The 27,072-nt window shown below is 36.8% G+C and overlaps 1 protein-coding gene across 1 annotated transcript in view; it reads right to left on the bottom strand.

Moving 5' to 3' along the window:
- Nucleotides 1-27,072, bottom strand: part of Cubn (Cubilin) — a 2,223,842-nt gene that overhangs the window by 2,009,289 nt on the left and 187,481 nt on the right. The window contains exon 6 of the mRNA XM_090396294.1: nucleotides 16,622-16,660. Within this exon, the coding sequence (XP_090252420.1) occupies nucleotides 16,622-16,660 (39 nt within the window). The remainder of the gene's footprint in view (nucleotides 1-16,621; nucleotides 16,661-27,072) is intronic.

Raw genomic sequence — 27,072 nt, 5'->3', positions numbered from 1 at the left:
GCAAGATTTTGCTAATGATAGCAGAAGAACTAAATCAAGAAAGAGTAGAGTAGTATATCAAGAGGGCAGGGAAATATACAGTTGGTTCTGCTATAGGCCAATGATTAAAAGACGGAATGTGGATGGCATGCATTAGCAAATTAGCACGAGTACCACAGCTATGGGACCAGAAGGAGGAATGGTCAAAGAAAATGGAATTTATAATTCTGTTAAAAGATAACTAACTTAGACAACATGTAATAGAAGGGACTTGAGATATGAGAGTACAGGATCTTGTCATAACATCAGAGAACATAGCTGAAATCCACCTAGTCACAATGCCTCTGCTTCAAGAAAGTGATCATTTGGTCTTGAACTGAGAGACTGTCTGTCTAATCAGTCTTTCACATCAAGACCATAACCTTTCTTAGTAGAATTTTCTGTTAAGAAAGGTTCCAATTACAAAGCAGGAGATTATGACAAACCGAGGAGTCAAATTAGAGAAATGCAACAGCATAAGAATTTGGAGGGGGGGGGGGGAAAGAGACATCAGCAATGCATAGTAGATGGTCACGGATTGTTTGAAGACTATCAAACAGTATACCTAGAGTCTAAAGAAGCTTTATTAAGTAGGAGTGGGAAAAAAAAAGTTGTGGCAGGAGAGAGAGAGAGAGAGAGAGAGAGAGAGACAGACAGGCAGAAAAAGATGAGTAAGCTCATGATCAGTACAAAGCACAGGCATGAAAGGGTGACCAGTATGATAAGGAAAGCAAAAGCAGATTATGAGAGGAGTCTAGCAAGCCAAAGAAACCATTATGGAAGGATAATTTTAATGAGTGCTGATGGCAGGGAAACAACAGAAGCAGCCAAGGTGAGTGACTGAATGATTATTTTGAAAGGGTGTACGATCCGGGCAGAGATAATGCAGTGCCAGATGTGACACTGAGTGATGGGAGAATAGATGAAGGGAAGGTGCTTAGGGTAATGCACAATCTCAATGCAGATATATAACCATGACAATAGATGGCATATGAGCCCATGTATTGAAAGAATGTGCTAGGGAATTGGCATCTCCTCTGACCAAGCTGTTTCAACGAAGCCTTGGTCATGGAAAGATGTCCAGTAAGTGGAAAGAGGACAAAAATAGTTCCAGTGTATAAAGGAGACTTCAAGACAGATGTGGCAAATTATATGTTTATTATTATCTCAAAAGTGGCGGTTAAGGTAATAAAGAAGTTGATAAAACACAAAATTCAAGACTGGCCAACAGGAATATGATATTTTATAAGGAACAACATGGTTTTGCCTTAACTTTCTTAATCTTTATAATAAAGTGACAACTGAATTAGTAAAGAAAATGACAACATTTTCTTTACCAACTCAATACATAGTGATACTGCTCGATTTTACAGAGGCATTTGAAGCAGTAGTCAGTGAAGATTATGGAGAGCTCCTGCAGGATAACAGATTGACAATTTGGGGAAAGGTAAATGGCTACTAGTTTAATATGATGAGGTGTAAGGTCATTGGCTTTGCAATGAAGGAATCACAAAACATGTTCTAGATGGATGACACTGAACTAGAAGAAGTTGATGAGGCCAGGGATTTAGTGATGAATGGGGACTGCAATTTGAAGTTTAGAGGACATATGCAAAGGAAGCCAAAATGGAACATCAGATTATTTGATTGTTGGACATACTGACAAGCAGGAATTCCCCTCAATAAAGCTTTAGTAAGTCCACATCTGAATTACTGCAAGCATATCTTATTGCCTGAATTCAATGGTGATGATGAAAAATGGTAGACACAACCTACAGGTCAGCAGTCACAGTTACAGAAAGTCTATGGGATACTCCCCGTGAAGAGATTTGAAGGTCTACTGGCTTCAAAGGAGGGAAAAAAACAGGGGCATGCAAAAAGGAGACTTTCCTTTGCTGCCATATATATGGCAGCGAAGGAAAGAATACTTGAAAATCAAACAAGTGTAGTCAGCAAGGGGTGTTAAAACTAGATGTGTTTCCTTAGAGGATTGAATGTTGAATGAATGGAATGGGTACCCAGAAGTGGTTTTCAATACTTCAACAGTTAATGAAATCAAGGAGAAGTATGATAGGCATTGTGTGAACAATGGTTGAAGTTGGTCTCTCACAATGAATCTTTGAATCTATGAAAATCCCATCGAATCACAGATTAATAATAATCTCTTCTAAGCCCAACAAATGAGGAAGACTTATAACCAAAAATGGTTATACACATCCCCATTTGTCCCCATTGTTTTCTGTTGAAGCCTTCCCATTGCTAACATTCTCCAACCATCTCTTCTAGGTCATCCATCCATTGTCTTGCTCTCTCTCTCTCTCTCTCTGGTCTCTTATTAATTTGTCTTCCTTAATATGGATGACACTGACTGATTTTATCCATCTATCACTTTTCATATGCACAATATATCCTGCCCATTTTCATTGTAATTTAAAAATCTCTTCCCTTATAGCCAACTTATTGTAGCTTGACGTTTAGCATGGCTCTTTGCTATACTCCATTCTACACTTAGTTTTCCTCAGTTTGTTGGCTTACTGGCCAAGTCCCTGATCAATATGTCATAACTGAAATAACACATTGGTTAAAAGTTTGGCTCAATTTTCAAGTGTTTAATTTTACTGCAAAGAATTTTATTTCTCTCTGCCAAAAGAAGTCCAGCACAACTGAATTCTGCTTTTTATTTCTTTATAAATGCTTTTTTTAAGGTAAAAATTCCTATAGGGTATACATATTCTTGTAATTACCTCAATTTATTATTGTTATTTGTTTTTCTATTTAGTTTTCTACAATCTTTGTCATTATTTTAGTTTATTCATAGTTTACATATAATCCTTATTTAACACTATATTTAATTAATTCCTCATTTCTTCTAGCTCACTTTTGCTGTTGCTATTACTACTATCATACCATACTGTAAAAGATTTAAATTTTTACCATTGATATTAATCCTTTTTTTACTCCAGTACACTTAGGTCATATTCTAATTCTTCACTGAATAATTTGGGTGAAATAGCAACTCCTTGGAGAACTCCTTTATTTATTTTGAATGGACTGATTTGATTGTATATAAGAATATTGAAAGTTTATTTTTCACTTGGTTAGAGTATAATAAATTTAGTTTAATCCTTTATCCAAGTGTGAGCAAACACAGTTTGCGGCTGAAAGTATCTTCAGGACTGGGGTAAGGTGGTAAGTTTTACCACCTTACCCCAGTCCTGAAGATACTTTCAGGCGCAAACTGTGTTTGCTCACACTTGGATAAAGGATTAAACTAAATTTATTGTATATAAAAATACTAGCACTTTCTTTTTCATATATTTTGTTTATTTTGACTTGCTTCTTTCTTCACTGATGTCTTCATTTCTTCATTATTTCTTTCTTCATGTTTCTTGAACTTGGATTGCTTTTTCAATTGAATCAAAGGTTTTTTATAGCCTATAAAACCAAATTACAATAGTAGACCACATTCTCTGCATTTCTCTTTTAGTTGATTCAATATTTGTAGATGGTCACATGAGCTAAACCCTTTTCTGAATACAGCTTATTTATTAGGATGAACTTCATCTAAAATCTAGTGATTCTATTTGTTATTATTTTTATAAACAGTTTATATACTTGTGACAGACAATTAAAGGCCTACAGGCCTGTAATTGTCTGTATTTTTCTTATTACCCTTTTTGAACAAGAGTATCATGATCAGAGAAGGATCAAGCAGGTGTTGGAACTGGTGGGAGCCAAGGGTCCCGAGCTCGAAGTACACTTTTCTTTTCAGAGGAAAAATTTATTTAACTTTTTATTTCGACTTAAATATATTCTTCCTTTTTTCTTAAAATATTTTATTATTTTGTTGTAATTTTCATTTTTATATTTTTTAGTTTTATATTTTTATGCCTGATGTTATTTATAAAGAAAAATATATTGCATTGTTTTGAAATAAAAATAAAAATATTAAATTACATATTATGTGTGTTTAATCAGGGGCGCACTGGCAATATGTGCAATGTGTATGATGCACACAGGCGGGTAAAGGCACGAAAGATTTCAAGTGAGGAGGAAATACTTTAAAAAAAATATTTTTCATTAATTATATCAAAATAAATTACATTTTTGTTTAAATTTTAATTATATTTTATAGATCTGTCTTATACAAATTATTTATAATCAGTTATTTGTTATTATTCCATAAGATCTTATTTTTTCTGATCCTAATTCTAACAGTAGTTTAGCATAAACAAGTAAAAATTTGAACTTGCATGAGTCTACTATTTACAGGATAATGCACGTTTGAATTTGTTTAATCTTGTTCAAACTCGCATTTGCTCTAAACATATATAAGAAAATCTGCTGCAGTTTTTAACTTTATTCTATATTCTGCTGATAGCAGCAGCAACATCTTGCAATGTACCTGAATCGTCATGAGAAAAATTTAAATCATTTGAACAATTACAAAAAATGGACAGAATTAATTACATCCTTAAAAAATAAAACTTGCACTGATCATTTGCAACAAACAGTTTTAGATAATGAAAGGAAACGTTGGTATGAAGTTATAAAAAGAATAATTTTTGTAGTATAGTTTTTAGGCAAACAAAATCTAGCCCCTTCGTGGTAAAAGCAATAAACTTTACAATCGCAACAATGGAAATTTTTTAAAATGCATTAAGATGTTAGAAAAGTGTGATCCTTATATATCGGAACACACACGACGTTAGCTAATGATCCTGACTTTAAAAATATACCCTCCTATTTAGGAGATATGATTCAAAATGAAATACTCACTTTATTGGCATCAAATATTAAAAATAACGTTTTTATAAAGTGTTTTTTTTTATTATTGGGGGAGAAAGGGGTATTAGGGGCACCAAGTAAAGTTTTGCACACAGGCGCCGGACACTACTGGTGCGCCCCTGTGTTTAATGTGTGTGCTCACTGTGTCATGTGTTCATCTTTTCTGATTGGGATGGTGCTTCCTGTCAGGATGTCCTGTCAAGATGCACCATCCCAATCAGAAAAGACAAACACAAACAACATATTAAATACTTCCACTATGGTAAAACAAGCCTATCAGACCATGCACTCCAAGCATTCCACAGAAATGACTGGAAAGGCATCAAGTCCCTATGCTGAACCAAAACCTGGTTTGAAAGAAAATTCAAAAAAGCTTGTGAAATGCTGAAACATTATCCAAACCTAAACAAAAATGATGGAGTAATCATTCCAAGAATATGGAGGACTCATCTGCAATCCATATAGCAACCAGAACACCAAACAGAAGAAAATATCAATACAGGAGGACTTTAGAAAAGTTTAACGTATTTCTGTTTTTATTTTTATTTAAAATTTTATTTTATTTATTTTATTTTTTCTATTTATTTATTTTATTTATTTATTTATTCCGCAAAAGCTCAGGCTAAGTTAAATGATTAACAATCATTTAGATTCATCTTACTTTTGTATAGTGCAGTTGTTTCCCTGATGATGATGACCTCAACACAGAGGTTGAAATATCGAAACATCGAATGTTACTTTCCTAATGTTAAGTAAAGTAATTATTCTAACAAGTGTGTTGTGTCACCATAAATTCTTCACTTGCTTATGGACTATAACAAGGTGACAAATACCTTGGACAGAGGAGATGCATATACAGTGGTGTACTTGAATTTTGCAAAATCGTTTGATAGACTGCCACACAACAAGTTATTAAATAAATTGAAACAGATGGGATTGGATAACAGACTTCTGAGTCGGATCAGTGACTGGCTGTCAGACAGGTATCAGAAAGTTGTTTATGGGGGTGCAGTATTCCAAAAGAGCAAAGTCACTAGTGGTGTACAGCAGGGGTCAGTTTTGGGACCATTGTTGTTCAATTTGTATGTTAATGAATTGAGATGGGTTTAACTAGTGACATGCAGCTGTTTGCAAATAGTGCAAAATTGGGGAGAGCAATGCAGAGTCAGGCAAATGTTATGAGCTTACACAAGGACTTAAATAGATGTTATGAATGGGCAGGTAAGTAGAAATGTCAATTCAATGTGCAAAGTGTAAGGTTTTGAGATTTGGTAAGCAATGATGGTGGACAAGGGGATGCAAAGTATACACTTGGTGGGGAAACTTTAAAGGAAGTAGAGGAGATGAGAGATCTAGGAGTGATGGTGGACAAGAACATGAAATTCAGGGGCCACATTGCACAAGTTGTGAAGACATCACATCAAATAATGGCAATGATGCAGAGAACCCTGACATGCAGAAATAGAGAGGTTATATATTCCATTGTATAAGACCTTCATCAGGCCTCATATGGTTGTGCACAAATTTGGTTGGTGGAATTTCATGGTGATGAAAATATGTTGAAAAGTGTCCAGAGATGATTCACATAGGTGGTCAGTGGTCTTTGGAATGTGGAGTACGAGGACAGATTGAGAGAATGCAAGTTGCAAAGCCTTGTGAATAGGAGGAAAGGGGGGGTGACTATGATAGAGACAAATAAGCACTAGTCAAGGATTGTTATCAGGTTGACATGGAAGAGATTTTTCAAAGAGTGGGAGGAGGGAGGGGGGGATAGAACAAGAGGCCATCGCTGGAAAATGTACAAGGAGGGTGTGAGCAGAGAGGTGTGGAGAAATTTCTTTGCAATGAGAGTGATTGGTGAATGGAATGCATTGTTTGAGTGTGTTGTGAATGTAGACTCAATGAGCTTAGGCACAGTTGGATAAGCATTGTGTGCAATAGTGTGTACTTCCCATGATGAGTCTCTGACTCCATAGAGGTCGCATGATAATAATAATAAAATGATGGACTCACTAGCTGAGTAGTTAGCGTATCTGCTCTCCAACCAAAAGGCTGCAGATTCAAATCCCGCTGTGGGCATGGATTTTTCTGATTGTCTGTGAAAATACTACTAGTGGTGGGAGGGGGGCAGTAGATGGCACTGGTGTAGATGATGGGGTCCGATGTAGGCGGATTGGTAGAGAGGAAGGGGTTGAACAGTAGGTGCCCTTCCTCGATGTGTCTTTGGACTCCTTGTAGGTGCCACATAACAATAATAATAATGATAATATTAATAATAAAGCAAGAGCACCCCCTCAACAATATATTTGACTCTCACAAACTCTTTTGTGAGAGTCAAATATATGTTGACTCTCACAAATAACTTTACTCTCATTTGCCCTACACCGTATATATGGTCCCTCACTAATTTATCCAAGACCTTAATAACTACCAATGAAACACAAATGAAACACAAACCAGTATATAATTTGACACTTGCACTCTGCTATCACCCTTATGAAATGACACTATCTTACGCTCCTTCCACTCCTTGGGTACCTTTCCCATGTGCAGCCTTTTATTGAAACACCAGGTCACGAGTGCTGTCATGTCTTAAACACATTCTCTCAAAACCCATAACAAAATTTCTTCCTGTCCTACTGTTTTATTGACATTCAGAGTACTCAGTAATTGAAACACACTTTCCTCTTGCACTTCTAAACTTGAACCTGCCCTATCCTTCTAGTATTAAAACCTACATCTTTATTGAGGATGAAATACCTGAATAAAGTATTCATTGAACAACTCCACCATGTCCTTTGCATCAGTCATTCAATTCCCATTTTTATCCAACCATGTCATTCTTCCACAATAATTTATTCTTCTACTGGACAGAAAGCTAAAAAATTTCTTAGCATTTTCTCAGGGACAATCTCTTCTCGTATTCCAGTTTTTTTGTTGTTGTTTTTTTGCCTTTTTACCACACTAGTCACTCTCTTGGCTTGAATCTTAGATTTTTCATGAATCTGCTCTTTACCCCTGTCATTATATCTCCACCATAACCTCTTTTTTATCTGCAGTTCCCGTATGATGTTGTTTGTCATCCACTTTACACCAAGTTGTGTTCTCTTCTTCTGCACTTATTGTATACATCTTGAAATTGCTGCTAATAAATATTACTTCACAAATTCCCAAGCACTAATAATATCTCACTCAACCAATTCCTTCCTCCATGGAACTGCTCCAAGTTGATATCTAAGACTATTATAATCAACTGCCTTATAATTCCATATACATTCCTTTCTCTTTGATATGCCTGCATGTGTATTCATCTTCCATGTCAAAACCACATGGTCACTCTCTCTCTCCAACTGGGTGCAGAGATGTCATCTGAATTATAATCAGCTCTTCTGATCACCAAATCCAAAACTCTTGAACCTTGTATTCCTTCTACTACATGTTGCCTAAAACATATGTCCCTCGAGAATTCTAGAAATTAAATTCCCTTATTATTACATGCAATTTTCTCTTCCCAATTTATACTGCTGTAGTTAAAATCTCTCATAACATAATCTTTCTTGCACTTGCCAAGCTCAACTGTCTAAACATCTCCTTCTCCTCCACCTCTATGCTCCATGGATTGTAGCAACACCCCACTAAATATCTTGTTCTGCTCATCTCTAGCTCACACCATATACTTTCAAAACCATAAGTGCCATTGCCCTCCAAATCCTCCACACTAAGAGAACCTAAGTGATCACTTATTATAAGCAGTACTCCACCACCATGTTCCCTTCCTATCCTGTCGAAAAATGCTGTACCCTACTATCTCTGTTTCTGTATGTATATCATCTTCTGTCAACCATGTGTCAGAGATCCAAATAATCTTTGAATATGCTGATACTATCAGCACCACCAATTCACCTCCTTCATTCCGGATATACTACTGGCATTTGTGTAAAGAATCTAAGCAATTGTCATTGTTTCTATAACTATCATTATCTCTTCTAGACTCTATTGGATTCAGCATCATCCAATGTATCCCCACCCACTTCTCCAAGCACTTATTCCCAAAAGAGGTCACCCTGCTACCATCTAGTTTCTCTGCATTGACACATTGATTTGTTCAGAGAACAGCTTTCTCTCTAGATGCCTACATCCTTCCTCATTCAAATGCAAGCTGTCTCTTGTATACAGTTCCTTTATGTCCTTAAATGCCCTCCAAGCATCCATTATATTCTAAGCCTCTCTTCTGACACATTCTGGCTATTATACTATTCCATACTATTCATTATTGATGCTCTTCTCCACAGCTCTGCATTACCATACCTGGGCAATACACACAATATCTTCCCTCTCTGTCTTTTTCCATAAAACCTCAAGCATGAACCTAAGATCTCTTGCCATCCAATTCACACTGTCTCAAGTCATTCAGCCCATCATTACAATCATGGAACAATAAAAAGTGTGCCATACCCACACTTTCTATCATTCCTCCAGGCAAACACTCCTCAGGCATTCTATCTTTCACACCACGGATCATCGAGTCTCCATACATTACACCTCTAACCACTCTGTTTCTTCCTTGCTCACCTCACTCTCTCTCCTCTAACACTTTCTTTCTTTCCCTATTTACCTGTTGTCCTGGCATTTCTCCATCCTTGGTTCCAGCATTTTCTTGCATTTTTCTTATTCCTTTACTTTTACTGGTCCTCCTATTCTCTCCTCTTCTATCATCCCCATAACTCTCTCTCTCTCTCTCTCTCTCACTCCTGCTCTGCTTTACAATTGTTGTTTCCAGTTGCTTAATCTCTTCTTCCATGCTTCTCAATTCATTTCCAAGACATTCCACTTTCTCTTTCAGCACATCTCTCTCTCTCTCTCTCTGCAAAGCTACCTACTCTTGCTCACCATTCATCCTCCCACTTAACATCATCTTCAAAACTTCACAATGATTCAAACTTAAAAATTAACTTTTTCCCAGGTGAGGCTTGAACTCACAACCTCAGCATAACTCAGAGATGCTACTTTATAAGTATGGCATGCTAACTAATTGCTCCACTAGTTCTCAGTATACTTTTCAAACACTAAGTGATCATTTGTGCTATTTTTGTTCACTTCTGCAATACATATCCTAACCAGTGCTATGAAATAAGAGAAATCAGCCAAACGACAAAGCAACTAACATAAAATGGGTGTTCAAACTAGTTTTGGCATATAGATAAGAGAGCAAAGTTATAAATAAAAGTTGATTAAAAATTAAGATCGCAAAAATGAAAGTTTTGAGGAAAATTAGAGTAGTGAACAGAAGGAACTGGTGACAGAACAATATCAAAATTATGATAATGGGAAAAAAAAACAAAAAAACTTGACAACATTTATTCAAGTGTGTGGAAGCAGAGCTAATCTAAGATTTTGTGGCCATTAAACAGAATAGGAGATGAAAGATTAGCAAAAGATATTTGCAGGGGAGATGGTGGAAGAACTTAGTGGAGGACCAAGACATAAGTAGGCTGTTAGGAGTATCTCAGTCCAGTATGGAAAAAACTTATTAGAAACTCCTAACAGCCTACTTATTTGCTACAGACGTGAACTGGTAATTGTGTTAGATCATAATATCTGTTGAAAGTTTATTTTGCACTTGGTTAGGCTATAATAAATTTAGTTTAATCCTTTATCCAAGAGTGAGCAAACAAAGTTTGCACCTGAACATATCTTCAGGACTGAGGTAAGGTAGTACAACACCAGGCAACTCGTAGCAAAGTTGGTCAAGCTACCATCACTCCTATCTCAGTATCTCCCATAATGCAAAACACATCTCCTTGTGGATATGTATAATGTTATGCATTAAGGGAAGGGCCATCCATACCGGTTTCGACCTTTATTGAGGTCTCATCAGTGGGAGCTAGGCCCTGAAGTGGAGATACCAGGCAGAAGCAATGAGAAATCATCTTTACCTATAGGAGTTGCCATAAGGTGTGCCACCTTATTATTAAATTACTCTGGATTTAGGAAAAGATGTTGAAAGTTTATTTTGCACTTGGTTAGACTATAATAAATTTAGTTTAATCCTTTATTCAAGTGTGAGCAAACAAAGTTTGCACCTGAAAGTATCTTCAGGACTGGGGTAAGGTGGTACAACACCGGGCAACTCGTTGCAAAGGTGGAGCAAGCTAACATCACTCCTATCTCCCATAATGCAAAACACATCTGCTTGCAGATATGTATAATGTTATGCATTAAGGGAAGGGCCACTACCCAGACTAGTTTCGACCTTTATTGAGGTCTCTTCAGTGGGAGCCAGGCCTAAGTGGAGATACTAGGCAGAAGCATTAGCAAGGTCATCTCTACCTATAGGAGTTGCCACAGGGTGTACCACCTTATTATGGCAATTCCTATAAGTAAAGATGACCTCTCCATTGCTTCTGCCTGGTATCTCCACTTCACAGGGAGGGCCTGGCTCCCAGTGACAAGACCTCAATAAAGGTCGAAACCGGTATGGGTAGTGGCCCTTCCCTTAATGCATAACATTATACATATCCACAAGGAGATGTGTTTTGCATTATGGGAGATACTGAGATAGGAGTGATGGTAGCTTGACCACCTTTGCTACGAGTTCCCTGGTGTTGTACTACCTTACTTCCGTCCTGAAGATATTTTCAGGCGCAAACTTTGTTTGCTCACACTTTGATAAAGGATTAAACTAAATTTATTATATCATAATATCTGGTATACATTCCTTGAGGTTATAATTTTTGCTATTATTATCATTAAGATTGCCAGAGTGCACTGTGAATGGAGGGAGTGTAAATAATTTTAAATTTCCATATGACAAGCATGTTGCTGAACAAGTGAGCCTCCCACTATAAGTCTATTGATGCCATGGAGGTTACTGTAGTAATAATAACAACAATAATAATAATAATAATTATTATTATTATTATGCCACCTTTGCTACGAGTTGCCTGGTGTTGTACTACCTTACCTCAGTCCTGAAGATATTTTCAGGCACAAACTTTGTTTGCTCACACTTTGATAAAGGATTAAACTAAATTCATTATATCATAATATCTGGTATACATTCCTTGAGGTTATAATTTTTGCTAGTGTGTAGAGCCTGTGTAGCTCAGTGAATGTGGCATTTGCACACCACAGCTTTTGACTGCAGAAGGAAGACTTGCTTTTGAATCTAGTCGGCGACTAAAGGAAATTTGTCTAAGCCTTTTTTCAACTGGTTCCCGAGTTAGTTGATCTCTGGCACAATTAAAGTGAGTTTTTTTCTCTCAGAAATTCGGATTTTTTGTCCCATAAACTCAAGAAAATCGACGGTAGAATCCACATTATTTCAGACATTAAATATATTGTGTTAGGGACCACGAGATGTCAGCACTTGTTGAGCCATCTCTCTCTTCACTGCATGCTGCTTAATTAGTGATAGCCTTGGGTCAGCTTCCCCTGATTAGGTACCAGTGGAGATTGAACTGCCCACTCAGTCTCCAAAAAAAAAAAAAAAGTTAGATAGGGCTAAAACTGCCTCGTCTACTCCTTATACGGGAATAAAAAGGCGTTGGCTGATTTTTTATTATTATTATTGCATAACACCTCAAGAGTCGAAGGACTCACTGGAGGGCAGTCTATTCCAAAAATCACCAACTACACTACTTAATCCTCCATCTACAAACAATACCATCTCCACTAGCTACATACTATGCCATCTACTACCCACTATGTACTAATAGTATTTTTTGTAACTGCATGTGCTCTCTGGATGATTGATCTGCATGATATATATAAGAAAATGTTGATGATTAGTTGTGCGATCTTAGAGATCAGAATATGAAGACTAAGAGAGAGAGAAAAAGAACTTAATGGAAAGACAGAATATATTCAGGTATAGCAAAGAAGATTAGCGTAAAAGGAGAGATGTTGCTGGAAGAAGAACCAGAATGAAATTATGCTCCAACCTGCCAAGCATTAGAATGAATGGTATTTTCTTTTTCACTCAGTTCACACTATGCATATACACTCCTTTCTTTCATGCTTACACGATGATCAGAATACATTACGAAAAATTATGGATACAACTACTATGTTAGAGTAAAACTTTAGTTTAATATGAACCAAAATATATACACTCGACGTTTTGACGTTCACATTAAGGTATCTTCTGGAGTATATGTATATATATACAAAGAAACAAGCTGCACTACAATCTACATGCCATGCTAAAGTTACTGATCAACCGTTAAAACTATTTACCTGACATCTGTTGTTAAAAAAAAAAAAAAACTTCACTACATCAAAGCTAGAGTCCTGTTATTATTATTATCTATTAGGTTAGAAAGTTAATTAAGCTGGAGAGTAACATGTTCATGTATAAAATAATAGATAAACAAATAAACAGAAAATAAAATTACTTATATAAGAATATGTATAAATTTCAACTGGTATGGATAGTGGCTAATAAAACATTGCTTAGAGTCCTAGTCAGGGTTTGCTGGAAACTAAGTGGGCTGAATGTATGCCATCCAAATTCTTGGGATTTTTAAGCCCCCGTTATTATTAAGATTAGGGTGGTTAATCAAAATTTCACAAGCTTCTTAAAATTTCCATTCATACCAAGTTTTTGTATGATGCAAAGCACAAGTACTTTTCCAATCAATTTGATGTAGGGCGTTCAGAGCGTGATTTGAGAGGGCTGCTTCTCCAAAATTATTATATTTAAGGTGCCGTTTGCATTCTATTTTATGGAGAGTGATTATACATCCAGTTTCCCCAATATAAGGTAATTTACAGGTGCAATAGATGCAATAAACTCCAGGGTTTGCCAATGGGCGGGGGAGGGGAATTCTTAGAGGTGTTGAATATGTTTTTTAATTTTAAAGGTGGTTTAAAAGTGGCATTAAGATTATAATAATGTAGGATTCTATTGATTTTTTTTCTGATAACCTTTAATATATGGAAGTGTTACGGTTTTACTGTAATATATATTACTTTTTGATGAAGTTTTATGAAGAATTTTATTAATAGTATTTTTGCTATATCCTTATATTTATAAATGTATTGCTAATAATTTTTTTTTCTTGTTAGCAATACATTAATTATTAGAAATACATTTAGATTTATAGTGGTGAGAGTGACCATGAGGTGATTACCTGGGTAGTTTCCAGCAGTGTGAGGACCTCTGTAAGAAAATGGTATATGTGGAACTACAAAGGGGGGGGGGGGGAGTTGATTGTGAGAAGCTGAAGAGACACCTTGTGGGTGTAGCATGGAATGAGGGATTAGCTGGAAAGAGATCAATGCAGCTTGGGGGATTTTCAAAAACTATGCAGTAGATGCAATGTTTAAATGTATTTCAAGGTTGAGAAGGTTAAATAAGGTAGGTGTGAAACAGATGAATAAAGAGATTAAGCATGCGATACAGAGAAAAAGGGTGTTATGGAGGCAGCATAAGAGAAGCAGAAATAACCAATTCCATGAGGACTACAAAGACAAAGCAAGGCAGGTGACTTGGTTGGTGAGAGTAGCTAAAGTGAGGTATAAACAGGAGTTAGCTAATGAAGCCAAAAAGAATCCTAAGGAGTTCTTTCGAAATGTAGCCAGCAAAGGAAAGAATGATTATGTAAGGATGACATTGACTGGAGAAAATGGTATAGAAACAGCTGTTGTGGAAGGTGTGGTGGAGATATTTAATGAGCAGTTCATAAAGGTCTTTCAATCTTGTGAATGTGACTTCATGGAGAGATTGAGAGCAGTTGATGATGGGAAAGAGAGACTGACTGTAAGTGAGCAAGGGGTGTGTGGAGAGTTGAGCAAACTAGACGTAAATAACTCTTTCTTTTAAGGTTACATGGTGATCAGAATTCATATTTAGGCATTTAGGGACACAAAACACATGTGTTGAAATGATTATTTTACTAATTATTAATAAAATAACACTTGATGTTTCGACCCCTGTATTGAGGTCATCATATAAATAAGGCTGTGGGACTTGATAACATATCACCGCATATTCTGAAGGAATGCGCCAGAGAGTTGACACCTGCCTTGACATATTTTTTTAATACGAGTCTTGCACTTGGTCAAGTTCCTAAAGAGTGGAAGGAGGGCAAGATTGTGCCACTTCATAAAGGAGGTGACAGAACTCAAGCAGTAAACTATAGGCCTATCTGTGTGTCAGGTGTTGTAGTTAAGTTGTTGGAGAAGCTTGTGAGAACTAGGATCCAGAATTCAGTCGACAACAATGGTATTATGTTTGATGGACAGCATGGATTTTTTAAAGGGAGGTTGTGTTTTAGTAACCTACTTACTTATTACAATCAGGTGACTGCTTCCTTGGACAGAGGAGAAGGATACACAGTAATGTAGTTAGATTTCGCAAAGGTTTTTGATAGATTACCGCATGATAGTTGATAGTCAAATTAGAGTGGATGAAGATGGATATTAGATTTGTGCATTGGATTGGAGACTGGTTATCTGATAAGCATCAACAAGTTGTGTATGGGATAGCAATATACAGGAAAAGGAAAGTTACTAGTGGTGTACCTCAGGGGTCTGTTCTAGTGCCATTGCTGTTTAACTTGCATATTAATGATATTGGTAAAGATTTGGATGGATATATTCAGTTGTTTGCAGATGATGCAAATTTGGGATGAACCATGAAGAGTACAGAAGATGTTGTGGTCTTACAAGAAGACTTGAATAAATTGAGTGATTGGGCACAGAAATGGCAATGTGAGTTCAATGTTGCAAAATGTAAGGTTTTAAAATTTGGAAAACAAAGATAGGATGCAGAATTTATGCTTGGTGAGGATATATTGTCGGAGGTGGAGGAAATAAGAGATCTGAGGGTGATAGTGGATAAGGATCTGAAATTAGTGGACACATAGCCAAAATTGTGAAGACAACACAAAGGCTTCTGGGAATGATGCAGAGGACATTGATGTGTAGAAGTAGGGAGATTCTTGTTCCATTGTATAAGGCTTTGATTAGACCACACATGGACTATTGTGCTCAGATTTGGTCACCTGGTTTTTCAGAGGGATGAACAGATGTTGGAAAGGGTCTAGAGGCGACTGACTAAGGTAGTTTCTAACCCTCTGGAATGTCGAGTATGAGGAAAGATTGAGAAAATGCAACTTGCAGAGTCTGGTGAACAGTAGGAAGGGGGGGGGGGAAATGATAGAGACAAGTTAGTAAGGGGTTGTTATAGGATCAGTGCTGGAGACATTCTACAGAAAATAGTTGGAGATTAGGGGAGAACCAGAGGTCATCCCTGGAAACTGTATAAAGCGGGTGTAAGTAGGGGAATGAGAAGCAGGTTTTTTTCATGCAGAGTTGTGAATGATTGGAATGTCCTACCTGAGAGTGTGGTGTCTGCAGAGAATTTGAGTGTATTTAAAGCACAGTATGATGAGCTGTGTGTATGATTAAAGGACCTCCCAGATGAGTCTTTGACTCCATGAGGTCTTGGGTAATAATAATAATCAGTTGTGACCTGCATTTCAAAAAACACTCCCATAGAGTTTAAGGAAAGTAACCAAGACAGCATTTTCTGACTCAGAAAGTCTGAACTGAGAGGTGATATAGTTTAAACTTGTAAGTTGGTGCGAGAAGCAACTAAATAGTTCATATCTATAGTGGCGGGTAGGATATGAGCAGTCATCTACTGAAGCTAAACAGAAGTGTTCTGAGTAAAATAGTGAAATAAGATTCTTATCATGTGATTCTTATCTTAGCAGAATGGGATGCGTGGTGATATTGAAAACAAGCACTTAAAGAATGGATAATATAGGAATATATTTTTGCTGTAAACAACAAATTGATATCTTACCTGGGTTAGCTGCAGAACTTGTTCTTCTACTCTCTGAACCTGAATAATTTAAAATCGGTTAGCTTAGGCTTAAGAGATTTCAAAACATTGACAAAAATATCTTATTATTAATATTATTAACATTAGACATCCATGAGCTTTATATGTGATAGAATGTTCTCAATATCACACATTGCAATTATTTAACTGTTCTTTAACTCTCACTCACCCATTCCACTAACAAACTACTTTCCAAGCAATGAAACTTCTCACTCAGATGTTCACACAATCCCTATACAACTTCAAAAGATGGCCACTAATTTTATGCCTCTCTCTCCATTCTATGAAAATTCTCTTCTGCATTAATATGGCAATAACACTTTAGCAACTTTTATGTCTCAACCATATCCCTACCCCTCTTCCTATTTATAGCTCTGTATATGTTAACAATGTCACCACCTTAGTCTGTCCTTATAGAAAACTGATACTACCTTAATCAGTATTATTTGAGTCAACTCAAAGATATCATCATTCACTTGAAAAACCAATATCTACTCAACTTAGACCTATCCCAATTTCATTAACACATGAATTCTATAATTATGGAAACAAAACAGACTGCTATGGCACACTAACTATATCATCTTCTGTTAGCCATGTCTCACCAATTCCAATAACCTTTGGCCAAGATGAACTAACCAATGCCAAAAATTCCTCCTGCTTGTTCCAAATGCTCCTAGCATTAATGTACAAAAATGCAGAAGCCCTTAGGCCCACTGCTATCATAATGCTTTTGCTAACTATCCCATTCTGGTTTGTTACTAGTGGTACTAACTTAGGCATATTATACACATTCTTACACTCAACTGCTGCACTGATGTCTGCATATTCATTCAACAGCTTCCCATCCCCCTAAAAGATCTAGTTTTCCCTTATTCTGTACAAACATTTTCACTTCATTCAAAAACACTTTTTCTGGTCTCCAAACACCAAATCCCTTCAGATGCAAATAATTCTTCTTGTATAAGTCCTTTCGCCTGTCAAAACCTACTTATTATTATAGCTACCTGATAGGTACATTTCTATACCTAAGATATATAGAGCAGAGAAACTAGAGTTTCCAAGGAGGGTGGTAGCAGGGGTCTCTACAACAATCTGGAGAGACTGTTGTTCTCAGGATAAATGAAAGTGTCAGAGAAGTGAAATGCTTAACTCTCTTCCAGCAAATATGCTATTCCCTTCTACTTCTATTCCTGATTGAACATTATTTTCAATTGGTGCAATGTGATTGTTAACTGATGAAGATGAACATCATTTTCCCTATTACAATAATCAGACTGGCAGAGGCTATCAATGTCACCAGTTCACTTGCTTTATTCCTGATACACCTGGCATTTGTATAAAATACATTAGTGCACTCTCATCATTTCTGTGCCTATTGCATATAGGTACTTAATTAAATATAGCAACCTAATAGGTACATTTCTATACCTAATATATGTAGAGCAGAGAAACTAGTTTCCAGGGTGGATGGTAGCAGGGATCTCTACAACAATCTAGAGAGACTGTTGTTCACAGGATAAAAGAAAGTGTCAGAGCAATGAAATTATCTACATTTCATTCATGTAAACATGCACTATTCTTATTTGCCACATTTCCAAATGACAAGAAGCACACATTCCCCAGGTGAGGTATGCTACAAAATCCTATATTATACTTCACGTAATGTGATCTTTAAATGGTGGCAGGCTGGATAACAATGAATCAGTAAGCATATGTATGACGACTGCAATAATTGATAGATGGAAAATGTACAATATGTACAATACACACACACACACACACACACACACACACACATACACACAAATTCACTGAAATCAATCGCAACCAGACTGGACTAAAATTTAAGCTAAAGTTGTATAAATCTCTAATAATTAATATTGAAACTTATCTTTTTTTCTCACATCACATGATGCATAAGACTGAACTGTTCATCCTCTGAAATTAAGCAGACATTTTCTGATAATCTGCCATTCTGCTATTCCATCATTTTTAAATGTATATCCTATCCACAAAAGGGTGTGAATCTGTAGCTTATCAATACTACTTGTAGGTTAAAGCATTTTTATATAATTTTTTGTGTATTTTACTTATTAAATTTATTTTTTTATATTTTTATGCATATTTTTTACTAATTTTATATATATATATATATATATATATATTTTTTTTTTTTTTTATTTTTTTTTTTTTCATTGTATAGTCTGGAAACTTGCCTTAGAGACCAAATGTGGAACTTTTTCAAGTCACTCAAGTACATGGGATGTCCCAAACAGAATGATGAAATTTTTCTACTGTCTAAAGACTATAACAACCATTCATATCCATGGTGGGATTTGAACTGCAGCTCGCTAGTTGGAGAATGTTTATATTAACCATTTGGTCAACCATGCAGGATCCTTATTTGAGAAATACTAAAATAAGAGGCTTCACAGCAGCTGCATCTCATAATTGAGAAGGTCTTGACAGAAGGTCAAATTCCAAATAATTAGAGCTGTCATAGTATCCATCTGCAAAAGCACTAATAAAACTGAAAGTGAGAATTAAACAGGAATTTTCCTACTAAGGGTTTCCATGTCATATTTTTAAAAGCACACTAGAAGAGGATAAGAAAAATTGTGAAAGGGAAATTTTATAAAAGAACAAGCTAGGATCAGGGCCAAAATCAAGATTCTCAGGATCAGATTTTCATTTTAAGATGAACAGTTGATAAATTATAGAACTATATCAATGCTCTTTATTCCTGGATTGCACAGTTGCACACCTGTAAATCTGAAAATTGTATAAGACAGGTGTCTTATATAATTTTCAGATTTGTTCAGATACCCTCTGAACAAGTTTTCTTGTTCAGAGTGCTTCAATTATATGATGTAAACAGGACATTACATTCAGCAGTACATGGTCTATATCTGAGTTGTAAGTCAGCAGTTAGAAAAGGAGGTACAAGAAAATGGTCTGATGTAAACTCAGGTGTGTGACAACAATGTATGCTATCTCTACTATTGCTCATCATCTACATAGATAACATTAAGATGGAAAGTGACATCAAACCTGATATCACAATTAGAGATGTTCAACTTAGCTCTTTGCTTTATGCAGATGATGTTGTACTCTTAAATAAATCCATTGCAAGTATTCTGGATTCTTTGACTAGATTAGAGCATTGCTAACAAATTTGATAGATATTGTAGCCATATTGCAGCAATAGTATGGCATTTGTTTAAGGAAGAATGAAATTATACAGGCATGATGGGTTGCATTTCAATGATTTTGGAATGAGTGCACAATAGTAAGTGTTGCTGAATGGAAACAGAGTGTGTGAATGACAGTATGTAATACGTGAGAGAGATCAGAAGCAAGAGATGAAGTGAAAATTCAAGAGAGTGGTACAGAAGAGACAGAAGTGCTTGTCAGCGAAAACAGTAGTAGTATGAGTGATGAAAAGACAATGGGAATGTAAGAGAAACAGGGAAATGGTGGAGGGGGAACCCAGGAGGGACATGACATAGAGAGAGAGTGGATGTTGAAAGTGGTAGTGAATATGTGTATGAAGATGCAGTATATTGCAATAATGGGTGGGGGAAATTGAGACTGAGAAGATATATCAAGTAAGTGGTGATAAATGTGATTGGGCAGATGTGGTGGGAAAATCAAAACCAACAAGTAACTTCCATATGACTAGTTATAGATCTAAAAATGAATTACTGTGTTTGTTTACAAATGTCAGAAGTATCAGAAAAAAGGGAATGAAATGATTTCACTGATTGAGTTTATTCTCCCCAAAATCATTGAAATAAGTGAAACATGGTTGAATGAAGATGATATTAGAGTCGGAATAGAAATGAAAGGATACAGTATTTTTAGCGAGAATAGAAAGGACAAGGGAGAGGGAATGCTGCTGATGACAGCAGGGGAATTATGTCTGCATAAGATAGACATGAAAGAGGGAAATAGTGGCAATGGTTGTGAGGCAGTGTGGTGTAACATAGAGGGTGAGAGAGGAAGATATTTAGTTGGATGTTGCTATATGCCAGGAAATGGGGAGGATGGTCATGAAGAAATGTATAAACTTGGATTAATGAACAAAGGAAGGGTAATTATTATGGATGATAATAATTATGGTGGTATAGATTAGAAGGAAGAGTTAGCATTTAGGAATGAGGAAAATGAATTTCTCGAGTTCTTGAAAGATAACTATCTCAGTCAGCACCTAAAGGAGGGCACATGAGGATCGAGAGTTTTAGATCTGATCATTTCATAGGAGAATGTAATTGTGTGTGGGGTTTCATAGTTTCCTCCAGTTGGTGAGAGTGATAATGAAGTGATCTCCTGGGTTGTGGCTAGCCATATGCAGACTTTCATGAGAAAAGGATATATGTGGATAAGGCTGGTGATCATGAGAAGATTAGGAGACATCTTGCAGCTATAGAATAGAATGCGGAGTTGAGTGGTAAGAAAATAAATGCTGCTTGGGAATTGACAAAGAAATACATAACAGCATCAATGTGTGAATGTATTCCAAAGGTCAAAAGGCTGAATAAGGAAGATGCAAACTGGATAAATGAGGAGCTTAAGCATGAAATCTGGAAGAAAGAAGGAGGCAGTAAAAGAGCCAGTAGAGTGACTCAGTTAGTAAGGAAAACAAAAATGCAGTATGAGCAGAAATTTGCAAATGAAGTGAAGAATAACCCTAGAGAGTTTTTTAGATATGTGGCAAGTAGAAGGATGAATGATCATGGCAAGATGATGTTAACAGATAAAAATGGTAGTATAGTAAACTGCTGCAGAAGACATTGTTGAGCTATTCATCATCATCATCACGAATCATGGGCTCACTGCCCGTTGGTGTCTCATGCCTCCTTTACTATCTTCTTCCATCTTTCTTTGTCCAGTGCACAGTGTTGCAGTTTCTGTAAACTCATTCCGCACCAGTCCTTTATGTCATCTACCTCTTCTGTTTACACCATCCATAATACCAAACACGAATGTCTTTATCTTCCAGTTCTTATCATTCTGAAGATGTGTCCAAATAATTCCAGCTTCCATTGTATAATCTGCATTAGATTCTCCATTGGTTGTATCTTCTGATAGAGCTCTTCATTTGGGATTTTCTGTACCCATCCTATTCTTAGAATCTTCCTGTAACAAGTTCTTTCAACTGCAAAATTCTTTTTCTTTTTGAGCTATTCAGTGATCAATTTATTATTATGTGACACCTCCAGGGAGTCCAAAGGCTCATCGAGGGAGAGTGTGCCAACAGCATCGAACGATTGACTCATTCCAACTACTAACTGCATTCAAACTTGCTTAACTTTTTGCATCGGCCATTAGTAGCAGAGACTCTACCAATCGACCAACCTTTGCTGGCAAAGGATGTTTCATCCTGATCAAGGTAGAATCATAAGGAACTATAGAGGATGGCTTAATTGAGAGTGAGCAGGAGGTATTTGAGGAAAGAAATAACCTTGAGGTCAATAAGGCGATAGGATTTCATGACATACCCTCACACATCTTAAGGTAATGTTCCAGAGAATTGGCAGTAGCATTAGCATGCCTATTTAATAATGTATAAAGGTGGTAATAAGGCTGTAGCTTCAAATTATAGGCCAACCTGTATATCTGAAGTTGTGGTGAAGGTACAGGAGAGATTGGTGAGAAGTAGGATTCAGAAATGTGTTGATAACAGCAGTATTCTTTGTGGTTATCAGCATAGCTTTGTTAAAGGGAGATCATGTCTTACTAACTTATTTATGTACTACAATATAACAAGATAGCAAATACCTTGGACAGGGGAGATATCAGAAAGTTGTGTATGGATGTGCAGTATCCCGAAAGAGGAAGTTCACTAGTGGTGTTCTGCAGGGATCAGTTTTGGGACAATTGTTGTTCAATTTGTAAGTTAATGATATTGGAATGGGTTCAACTAGTAATAGGTAGCTGTTTATAGATCGTTAAAAAAAAAAAAAAAGAGTATGGTAGGCAGAACACTGAAAACATCAGCTGCATTCTGAATGAGAAAACTCAGAGGTGGATGAAGCAAGTATCAGACCTGGCATCTGCCAGAGGCCCCAAGCTCTATGGTGGCCCCATCAACTTTTCGAAATGTAGAAATTATTTTAAACAGTTTTTAACTATTCCTATTTCCAATTCATCAGGAGAGAGATCTTTCTCTGTCTTAAACAGGATAAAAATCTACCTAAGAAGTACAAATTACAAAGTAAAAATAGTCCAAGTGTGGTCTGACCAGTGCCTTATGTGGTGGCATGACCACTTCCTTATCCATGCATGTTAGAGTACTTCTTATCATAGAGGCATTATGATGTGCAACCTTTGCAACCCTAGCAATATACTCTCTGAACTTCAGTCTACTGTCAACCATCACTCCCAAAACTCTAATCTCATCCACTTCCTGCAGTACAGCACCATCAATATAATACATAGCCTTATATTTCTATACTCCAAAATGCAACACCTTGCACTTATTGATATTAAAACTACAACCCCCACTCTTTTGTCCAAATAAAAAGTCTATTTAAATCTTCCTGAAGGGATTCAGTATCAACAGTGCTACTTATAATTCTTTCCAAATTTGCATCATCAGCAAATAACTGATCCCCAGTCAGTCTACATGATATATCATTTACAAATAAGTTAAACAGCAGGGGCCCAAGAACAGAACCCAAGGTAGAAGCAATGGAGAAGTCATATTTACCTATACGAGTTGCCAAAAGAGGTCTCACCTTATTATTAAATTACACTAGATTTAGAGAAAGATGTTGGAAGTTTTTTTCCACTTGCTTAGACTACAATAAATTTATATGACTTCTCTGATAATATGACTTCTCCATTGAAAATATGAACCCTTCTTTTTTTGAGCCACTGCTCTATCATACAACCTGCTGGTATCGTTCAGAGAGCCAAGCTCTGATCCATCTAACCAATATACTATCTATTCCCATCCTGTTCAGCTTGTACATCAACTTATCATGTGGTACTCTATTAAACGCTTTTGCAAAGTCTAAGAATATCACTCTATATAATTTTCCCTTATCTAACCCACTCATCACCTTATCATAAAAGGCAAGTAAATTAATGAAACAGGACCTACCCTTTACAAATCCATGCTGACCTTCATAAAGTCAGCATGGATTTGTAAAGGGTAGGAATGAATGCCATGTCCATCAACTCAATTCTGTATTCTATTCCTTATCAATCTCTCCAACACCTTGACCACAACTGCAGTTATACAGACTGGCCTATAGTTGGAGACTTCTGTCCTAGAACCATGCTTGTCGAGTGGTACTATTTTGCATTCTTTCCACACCTCAGGAACCCTATCCACTGCAAGACTTTCATTAAATAACCACAACAAGGGCATAACCAACTGTAGTGCACATTCCATAAGCATCTGTGGTGATATATCATCCATTCCTACATTCACATCTAACTCAACCAACATCTGATACACCTCTGTTTCTTTCACTTCCAATTCTCCTAATACTTGCTTTTCTTATATATATTGTACTGGATAATTTATACCAGTATGATATACACTGCTAAAGTGCTCGTTCAATAATTCCACTATATCTTTTGCAGCTGTTAGTCTGCTGCCATGACTATCCACCAATGTTAGTCTTACATAATTATTCTTCCTCTTGCTTGCCATGTAGCAGAAAAATTCCCTCAAGTTCACCTTGGCGTGACCAGCCAATCTCCTCTCATACTGCACCTTTTTCTCTCCTTCTTTACCATGCTCATCACCTATTTTAGCCAGCACATTATACTCTTCATGGATCTGATCACCACCAACTGTCTTGTACCTATTCTTCCATAACATTTTCTTTGCTAGCAAAGCTTGCTTGATTTTGCTATTCATCCATTTCACTCCCACTCTATTTACTCGCTTAACCTTTGGTATGCAGTCATACGTTGCTTTTGTCAGATACTGCCTTATGAGTTTCCATGAATTGTCAACATCTTTTCTGCTAAACTCATCTACCCAAAGTACTAATGCTAACTAACTACAGAGCTTCCTATAATCACCTGCTGTATACTATACTTCCACATGCATGCATTTTTGGCAGTGATCTTTTCTTGTTTCATCATTTCCCAAACAAGTTCTCGCCAACTGGGGGCAGTGTCAACACCTCATTGCAATGTTTTGAAATAAAAATATTAAATCACTTGCTATGTGTGTTTAATTTTTTGTTATAATGAATCCTTAGTTCTCTTTGTAACATATACATATATAAACCCTTTTTAAGGGACTCCTTAAATTTTACCAACAGAGCCAATCTCCAACCAGCTTAATCAGCAAACCTATAGAAAAAATGGTAGCATTTATTTTATAGGTAACAACTATGGTAACATTGATTGGAAGGAGGAGAGGACACATGGGAGGAAGGAATTGGATTTTCTGCAGTTATTAAGGGATAACTATTTGCGACAGCACGTAATAGAAAATACTAGGGGTCAGAGAGTGCTTGACCTAGTAATTGCATCTCAGAATTTTGCTGTGACGAATATGACCACGTTGCCACCAATTGGTGAGAGTGATCATAAGGTCTTGACTTGGGAGGTGGCTAAATGTGTGTAATCTTCAATTAAGACAGGATACAGGTGGAATTACCAGGCTGGTAAGTATGACAAGCTTAGGAGTTTGCTTGGTTCAGTGCCATGGCATGTAAAACTGCAAGGGATGGATGATGATAGTGCATGGGAGGTGGTTAAGAAGTGTTTGCAGGAGGCAATGGCTGACTGTATGCCTCGAGTCCGAATAGTAAATCAAGTAGAGGTTAAATGGATGAATAGCACCATTAATCTTGAGCTGCAAAAAAAGAAACAACTGTGGAAGGAATTTAAGGAGAAAGGTGACCGGCAGGCACATGAACGGTATAAAGCGCAGACCAGAAGGGTAACAAGTGTGGTAAGAAAACAAAAAGCAGATTATGAAAGAAAATTAGCCATGCAGGCTAAAGAGAATCCCAACAAGTTTTTACGATATGTTTCAAGTAAAAGAAAAAATGTATATGGCAGAATGATTTTAAAGAATGCCAATGGTAGGGAGGTAACCAAATCAGTTGATACAGTGGAATTACTGAGCGAGCACTATGCAAAAGTATATCATCCACGTGGTAACACTGCAGGAATGAAGGAACCAACAGTTTATACGGGAGTTGGGGTGAATGAAGTGGAGGTGAATAATCTATTACAAAACCACAATGTCAACACATTTATGGGAATGGATGGTATACCAGCTGTCGTACGTGAACTGGCTAAAGAACTGACAGTGCTCTTGGCCACCATTTTGTTTAATTTGAGTCTTGGGTCTGGGTTAGTCCAGAGGGGGGGGGGGAATTGTTCAACTGCATAAAGGCGGTTCCAAGACTGCTGTTGTAAATTACCGACCGATCAGCATATCAGGAATCGTTGTCAAGGTCTTGGAGAAAATAGTCAGGAGGAAAATAGAGGAATAGATAGATGAAAATGGAATACTCTATGGGGGACAGCATGGTTTTGTGAAGGGTAGATCATGCCTCAGTAATTTGTTCATGTTTTATAACACAGTGATGGCTGAACTGGATAAGGGTAATAGATTTACAGTGATTCTACTGGACCTTGCTAAGGCCTTCGACAGGATACCACATGGAATTCTAATCAGTAAACCGCAGCATATGGGGATGCATATAGGGTTGGTGAGATGGATAGGAGGGTGGTTGATGGAGAGATATCAGAGAGTGGTTTATTCAGGAGGAGAGCGCAAAAGACGGCCTGTGGCTAGTGGTGTGCCACAGGGTTCTGTTCTTGGACCACTACTTGTCAATTTGTTCATCAATGATATAGGAAAGGATCTGAGAGGAAGTGCTCACTTGTTTGCTGATGATGCAAAGTTGGGTAGAGTAATAGTGAATGCACAGGATGTCAAAATTTTGCAGGATGATTTGGATAGTTTGGAGGACTGGGCTAAGAAGAATGGATGTCAATTTAATATGGCAAATGTAAAGTTATGCGTTTTGGGGTGACAAGATTAGCAGCAGTATATCACATTGGTGGAACTGACTCCGGGAGATTGACGAGGCTAGGGATTTGGGAGTGTTGGTGGATAGGGAGTTGAAGTTTAGGGGCCACATCACAAAAATGGCTAAAACAGCTCATCAAATCACTTGGTTGCTGAAAAATACTTTGACAAGCAGAGACAAACAGGTTATTGTTCCTCTGTATCGAGCCTTGATAAGACCCCATCTAGACTACTGTGCCCAGATTTGGTCACCTAGGTGGATTGATATGGTAGAAAGTGCCTTAGACGATAGAAATATAAGATCTGATAATGTTGGAGTCTTGACAAGTAACAGACTGATTTGGAGGAAAATTGTAGATAGGAAGTTAGTTATGATGTAATTTTTTCATGT

This window comes from Typopeltis vanoorti, chromosome 8, assembly GCF_054136105.1.
Source record: "Typopeltis vanoorti isolate ZY-2024b chromosome 8, IOZ_Tvanoo_1.0, whole genome shotgun sequence".
Classification (NCBI taxonomy): domain Eukaryota; kingdom Metazoa; phylum Arthropoda; class Arachnida; order Uropygi; family Thelyphonidae; genus Typopeltis; species Typopeltis vanoorti.
Note: the sequence above shows the minus strand (reverse complement) of the source record. Positions and strands in the feature narration are given on the sequence as shown.